The sequence below is a fragment of the Primulina tabacum genome, chromosome 4 (genome assembly GCF_025594145.1).
Source record: "Primulina tabacum isolate GXHZ01 chromosome 4, ASM2559414v2, whole genome shotgun sequence".
In the NCBI taxonomy this organism is placed as follows: Eukaryota; Viridiplantae; Streptophyta; class Magnoliopsida; order Lamiales; family Gesneriaceae; genus Primulina; species Primulina tabacum.
The window spans coordinates 43968640-43975891 of NC_134553.1; the positions used below are offsets into that span (position 1 = coordinate 43968640).

At 32.9% G+C, this 7252-nt stretch overlaps 1 protein-coding gene across 1 annotated transcript; it reads left to right on the plus strand.

The window, feature by feature from the left end:
- Positions 1–4930: 4930 nt before the first annotated feature.
- Positions 4931–6926, plus strand: LOC142543344 (heat shock factor-binding protein-like). The gene is made up of 5 exons (XM_075650551.1): positions 4931–5041; positions 5809–5862; positions 6119–6142; positions 6229–6271; positions 6644–6926. The coding sequence occupies exons 1-5, from the start codon at positions 5039–5041 to the stop codon at positions 6778–6780; spliced, it is 261 nt and encodes an 86-aa protein (XP_075506666.1). The 5' UTR covers positions 4931–5038; the 3' UTR covers positions 6781–6926.
- Positions 6927–7252: the final 326 nt, after the last annotated feature.

Below are 7252 nucleotides of genomic sequence, written 5' to 3' on the forward strand. Positions count from 1 at the left end.
CATCAGTTCTTTGACCCGGGACAATGTAAAAACTCTATATACTAGCATGCAATTTGAACCATTTACCAACTCCATTGAGTGTTATCAGTTGGCGAGGTTAAGTGTAGTTTCGAAATATGTAATAACAAATGCATTGTAGTTAGGGATTCATCGTTTGCCTATGGGTGAAGGTATCTTATATGGTCTGATGAGTTAATAGTGCAAAGCATACCTTGATAGAGTAAGACATGTGTATTTTGGAAATGTGTTTCCTCAATTGAACATACCATGTCACTATTTTTACACAAAATACATCACATCGTTATCGAATTCATATGCAACTATCGATATACCAATGGTTGCAGATTTGATTGTGATACATGAGTTGAATGGACTGTACTGTACGCTAACCATAACTTAGTGTTCTTCCATGCAGTGTCAATGATACTTTTGAGAAATCATGAGGCGATGTTACTAGACGTTCTTACCATGATCCGACGAGTGCAATCAGAAATGAATTCTGACATTTGTGTTCGAGGTGTTGATGAAAAAAATGTGTCTAATTAGGATAAACCTGAATAAGAATAAATTTTATTCTGAATCACATGGATGTGAACTCACGGCTAGATGTATCTCTGAATCATTGAGAGTCACACAAGTATCAGATCCTTTGTCACCATTGAGATAGTCAAAGTTTAAGAAGTTGAATTTGGCGACTGTAGTTCGATGGAGATCAAACTGAATGCTTATAAAGGAGTTTACAAGTCGGTTCCATAAGACAGAAGAAATGAAAGTTAGCTAACTACTAATTGAAAAAGGATAGTGAAACTGTCTGTTTTGGTGAAGTTCATAAAACTAACCAAAACTGACAAGGAAAATTTTGATCTTCGAAATTTTCATTTTTCATTATATGAACAAGAATTGTATTTTTGATACATCGACGATGTCATCAGTGCAGCATAGAAATGCTCTATGTCCCCACCTAACATCCCCACCCCACAACCAACAAGAATGAACTTAAATGAACAACCTTATAACTAATTGAAAACATCAATTCTTGTACATTTGTCATGGAATAAATTTACAAATATGCACTCCACATGTAAAACAATAAAAATAATCTATTTACATTGACACGAACAGAGTAAAACAGCATATAATATTTCATATTGTATGCTAACAAAGACACACTACAAACTGAATGAAAAAAGGCAATCAAAATAAAAACTACCTTCTGGAGCGTTATTCTTTCATAGTCTCGAGTCACTTCTTCCTTAGAACTATTATATCACAACAAAAAGTTCACTAAACAAACTCGTTCCATCTGAACATAAATTAATTCAAAAAATGCATGGAGTGACAAAACAAAAATTGATGGAAGTGCGACACACACCATCGTAATAGGATGTAAGAAAACTAAGCGGCAAGATGAATAACGGGTAGATGAGAGATAAGATAAACAGAATAAGTGGAACAGAGTACGCATCAAACACTAAACATTTAACAATTTCCGCACAGTGATCGAAACATAATAGCATGTAAAACACACACTGAATGTGTGCGCACGAGCTACAATAAAGCGTAGAAATTGCAACTTACCAATGAAGGATGGTGCTGAGGAAAAAATGGAGGCGGAAATTGTTGTGAATCGCGTTCTCTCATGTCCAAACGTAGCGGAAGTTTTGAAAATTTTTATTTTGACATTCAAAATTTTTTATTTGAGCACTCGTATGGTTTGAATCGAATAAACATGCATAGGATGTTTAAAACTTTTACCTTAGTAAGTTATCACTTGGCTCCAACTACGTCGGTATAAGCGAAAGTAGTTCTTGTTGTAAATCTCATGTACGTTCTTCAAATCTCATTTTTTCAATCTTTGAATCAGGTCCACGACCAGAATCCTGAAAGGGAATGAATGGAAAAAAAAAGCATGTCATATCAATGGAGAGTTCTGAGGATATTTCATTCCTATCGGATCGGTACAAAACCTTGTTGAATTCTTGAACGGAACGAGTTTGGTTGAATGAATAAAGGGATAGGGCCCTATGGCTTCAATTAATTATCAGAAAGAAAAAGGAACCAGCTTATGTTCTGACTTTGAATAAGTTCCCGATCTAATTAGACGCTAAAAATAGATTAGTACCTGATACGGGAAGGACTTCTCCCCACGAGGGGATTCTATATTTTTTTAATAAATCCTAACTATTTATATTTTTATATGGAATCAAGGTGTGTGTAAAAGAAGAAGTATGTATGTTGGTCTTATTCTCCTACAAGCCAATTATACATATACTTATTACATTTAATTTAAATCATTTATAAATTCAATATTTGAATTTAATATTTAAATTATAAATTTAACTGCTTGAATTTATCACCTCCAAAATTTAATATTCATAAATTCAACTCCTGAAATTTATTTCTCAATGTTTTCTATAAATTCAACTCCTTGAATTTATTATCTCAATGTTTTATATAAATTCAACTCTTTGAATTTATTATCTTGACGGGGACAAAATAATCTAGTACTTGTGTGACCCTCAATGGTTCAGGGATATAGCTTGCTGTGAGTTCACAACTTTTTGTGATTCAGGACATAGTCTTTTATTCGGGCTTACCCTAATTTGCCTCATTCTATGTATTAACAATTGATCATGAGAATGTCATATATAATATTTCTTATTAAACCCATCGAATCATGGTAAGAGCGTCTAGTAGTATCGCCCCATGATTTCCTAGGTATCACTGATAGTGCATGCAAAAACTAGTCGGTTATGATTAACATACAGTACGGTCTCTTCATCTCATATATCCTGATCGAATCTGCAACAATTGGTTCATCGAAAGTTTCATAAGTATTCGATAACTCTATGACACATATTTGAGAACAAATAGTGGCATAACATGTACAATTGGAGAACTCCTTCTCTAACGTACATCTCATACTCTGGCCAGAGATTACATGCACTATTATTTCATCAGTTCACACAGGATATCCATACCCGTAGGCGAGCGGTTAATTCCCGACTACAATGCACTAACTTCTACATGTGTTGCAACTGTACCCAATCTCGCCACCTGATGACCCTCCTGGAGTTGGTAAATGAGTCAAAGCATATTCCTAACATATAGAGCCTCAGTGTTTTCCCATGGTCGTAAGGAATAATGTTGTACAAATCACAACCATGGAGTTATCATCTTGATAAATAATAACCAATTGGAAAGTCCTAGGGAGGGTAGTCCGGTATAATCATCATATGACAACTCATCTGCAGACTGCATGTTTGGACATCTCTATGTCCTTACCAAGAAATGCGGTACACAATATCATATATGTTAGTCTCGAGCTCAAGCAACCTTTATCCATATTTTAGGCGACTGAATCGACTATGAACGAATTTAGATTATACAGTGTTTACAAATGAGTTTCAACATCGAATTACAATTCATTTGTATTAAAGTATAATCAAGATCTTTATCTATGTTGATCACATGAGTATACAGATAAAGAGATAACAAACCATGAAATAACGATTATATTAAAATAAAAATTTTTTATTACAACCGAATCAATAAATTTCCTAGCCAACAATTAGCTTACATGACATCTACTCTAACAAAAATAACCAAGGAAGGGTAGAAAATTGACTCCGAAATTTGCCTATTATAAATCACGAATTTAACATGCTTCAGTTCTAAGTTAGGGTTCCGGTTATGATAAACCAAGGCTGGGTGTCAGAGGAGTGAAACTAGACTGAAAAGTAGTCGTCGCCGACGAGGGTGGTCGGGAAATTGAACCGCATTCGGTAGCCTTAGATCCAGTGAATGGGGGAGATAGACAGACGAGGCATGGGAGAACAAAAATGAAATATCGAGTTTTAATTGAAAATTGTTAAAAATATGAAGGAAACGTTTTCTAACCGGGTCACCCTATTACGTCTGCATTTAAAATTAAAATATTATTTTATAATTTATTACTTCATCAAATAAATACAAATAAATATTATGACTTTTTTTAACATATGAAATTTAAAATAGTATTTTACTTCGTTGGTTCTGTAATCGAAGTTGATCACTATATATTATTTCATCATTAGTAATCGTCGAAGGATTCAGAGACGAAGTCTATCAACAAAATTCTACAGTGTTATAATTAGCATAATCAGGGTAATACGTGACCAATTATTCTCCCCCCAATATTGTCATTTAATAAAAAAATTTCTACCATGTCAGTATCTTGATTAAATTTTCTTGAATTGAAAATTAAGCCGATATTTATTATTTTTAATAATTAAATATTGTTCATTATATTAAATAATCAAATAAAACCAACCGTATAAAAAAAACTGAATTTAATAAAAAATAAATAATAATAGAATCATATTTTACTAAAACTTTATGGTTATGTTTGTAATTTTAGATAACTATTAATTTATATGCAAAAAATTGCATGAGACAGTCTGACGGATCGTATTTTGTGAGACAAATCTCTTATTTAGGTCATCCATGACTAAAAATATTAATTTTTATTATGAATATTGGCAGGGTTGACCCGTCTCACAGAAAAAGATTCGTGAGACCGTCTCACAAGAGATCTACTCTAATTTATAATATTGATATGATTATTCAAGAGTTTTTTAAAAATTATTATCTTATTAATTTATAAAAATTATTAATTTAGTATAATGGATCAAATCGAGATCCAAAAGAAATATTATTTTAAAGAAATTATTAATTTAACGAATATTAATTTATAAAAATATTACTGATTGTAATATTATAATTGTAAAAACAATTAAGTTGATCGGGTCCTTGGTCCGATGTTTTTATTTTATTCAGTGATTTCATCAGATGGACGTAGGTCCAATAGAATTCATCGCATATGGGCCTACGCCCATGTATTACAAAATCCGGCCCAGACCAATTCGTCAGTAACTGAATCTCTCTACTAGAGTGGTTCACATTTCAAAATTCGAACTCAAAAGTATTCAAAAAGCTCACACCAAAAGTTCTCATCAAGTGTCTCTCTAGCCAATTCTTCAGCAAATACGCGTAAAAAATGGTAAATTGCTTCGTAAAATCGATTTATCCTACAACTTCTTTTAAATTATTGACTTCTTGAAGCTGGTTTAATCCAATCTGGGTGATTCTGTTCCGTTTTTAGGGATTGTGCGTTCCATCTTCGTTTTCTCTCGATGTTTTCCGAGTATCAGCTTATGCGATTTTGATTATTGTGGTTCCAATTTTTGTGGGCATCGTATGGTTTTGGTTTTTTCCTTAGATTTGTGAATGCCAAAACAAGTAATTTCGTTTGTCTTGTAATACAATGACTCAAAAATAATCCAATGTATTTGTGTAATTTTAGATGGAAATGTTTATACTGTATTCATTATTAAGTAGTGAGTGTCTAGATATGTAAAAAAATTACCGCATTCATATGATTTTGTATCTTTTTATAAATAGCTGTTTCATTCTTTTTTTGATGGGTTGTGCGATTGAATTTATATATATACACACACATATACATATTATGAAGGCTTACCTTTCTTTTCTTGTCTTATTGAGCTATGGTGCTGTGAAATTGTTTCAGTTAGCTCATTTTGTCATGGTATTTACAGATTATGAAGGATGATTATACAGTTGTAATGATGACTTAATCATGGTGAAATATGATTCTTTGTGGTCTGCAATTGTTTTTTTTGAGTTGATGCTTTCTTGTTTTATTGATTGTCATTGGATGTGTATGCTTGTATGAGTTGTTTTGCATGCGTATTTCTGGTGTTTCTGTGCAATATTTATGTAGTTGATCACGCTTTTTCTGCTTTGCAGGATGGACATGATCCGGAGAATAGTAAACAAAGTACTACTGACATGACTGCATTTGTAAGTTCTTTCCTATCAACTCATCCATCTGTGCCGTAGTATTCTGTATCTTCTTATATTAAGGAAATAATTTTATAGTTACCTGGTTTAAATTTATGGTCATGGTTTCGCCTCTCGTCTCAGTTTTGTTTCAACTTTCTGTCATAATTTAAAACTTCCTTTTCTTTATGATGGAGGTGGGTTTGGGTTTCAAACTTTATTTGACATTATAAATAGCCAGTATTGGTAGTTCTAACATGTCTGTATTATTATTTAGGTGCAAAATCTCCTACAGCAAATGGTGAGTTACTAATATTTCCTCTAATGTTATCCGCTATAGCTTACAGTTAGTGTCCTTACTAACATAAGGTTTTTATTTCTTTGCAGCAAACTAGGTTTCAGACAATGTCGGAATCCATCATTTCTAAAAATATCCTTCAATACAATCTATTAAATGCATTCTTTTATACATGGATATGGATGCACTATTTTTTTTTATGCATGAAACGGAAGGATGCCTGCCACTGATTATGGCTATTGTTTTGTTTCAACATAGTGTCTAAATCGTTTCTATATATTTCCTTCATATGGAGTTACATTTTTGATTTCATCATAGTCGAAGCCATTTACAGGGACTATAACTTCTTTTGTTTTGTTTTCCATTGACGTGCAATGCTTTAAGAAACAAATTTGGACCAAATTCATGTTCCCAAAAGAGTAAATCGCCACAATGATCTATTTAAACATTATTGTATAATTCATATATACATATATTAAGATTCGTTTCCTTAACTCTGTGTACTTGATGAGATGGGTAACCGAATTGATGAGTTGGAGCTGAGCATCAATGATCTTAGAACCGAGATGGGTCAAGAAGGTTCTCCCTCTCCTTCAGCTCCACTGAAGGCTAAAGAAGAACCCAAGTCTGCTGATGAATGATAGTCAAATGCGACTATATTTTACAAGGGTTGTTGGATGTTTGTTTATGCTTGTTTATGGAATCATGGGAACTGTTATATTTCCATTCTCTATTTCAATATTCATATCTCAAAAATACATGCAATGGCTGGCCTTTAGTCACTCTATGAGGTCTTAAAAATTTGTTGCGAAGTGTGTGTTTCCAAGGAAACTCGCATGGCCGTTTTTCTTATTCATGCTACAAGCTCATCGCTCATTTTAGAACTCCTTCATTCTGCTGTTCTAGTTTTATTTCTACATCTGGTTCAGTTTTCCCAGAAGTTGCAACTTGCCTAAATCCATGCTCCGTGTTGGTTGTCATCTGTTTATGGCATAAAAAAACTACTTGAGCTGGTGATAAGGAAACTTTTGTTTAAATTTTACTACCCATAATTTGTTACATTGATGGTATAAACAGACTATCTATCGAGAACAAGTTATTTATTCTTTATTT

Coding starts and splice junctions, on each gene's coding strand:
- LOC142543344 (XM_075650551.1), top strand. Junction 5,863..6,118: donor CTACTGACATGACTGCATTT/GTAAGTTCTTTC, acceptor ATTATTATTTAG/GTGCAAAATCTCCTACAGCA. Junction 6,272..6,643: donor GGAATCCATCATTTCTAAAA/ATATCCTTCAAT, acceptor AACTCTGTGTAC/TTGATGAGATGGGTAACCGA.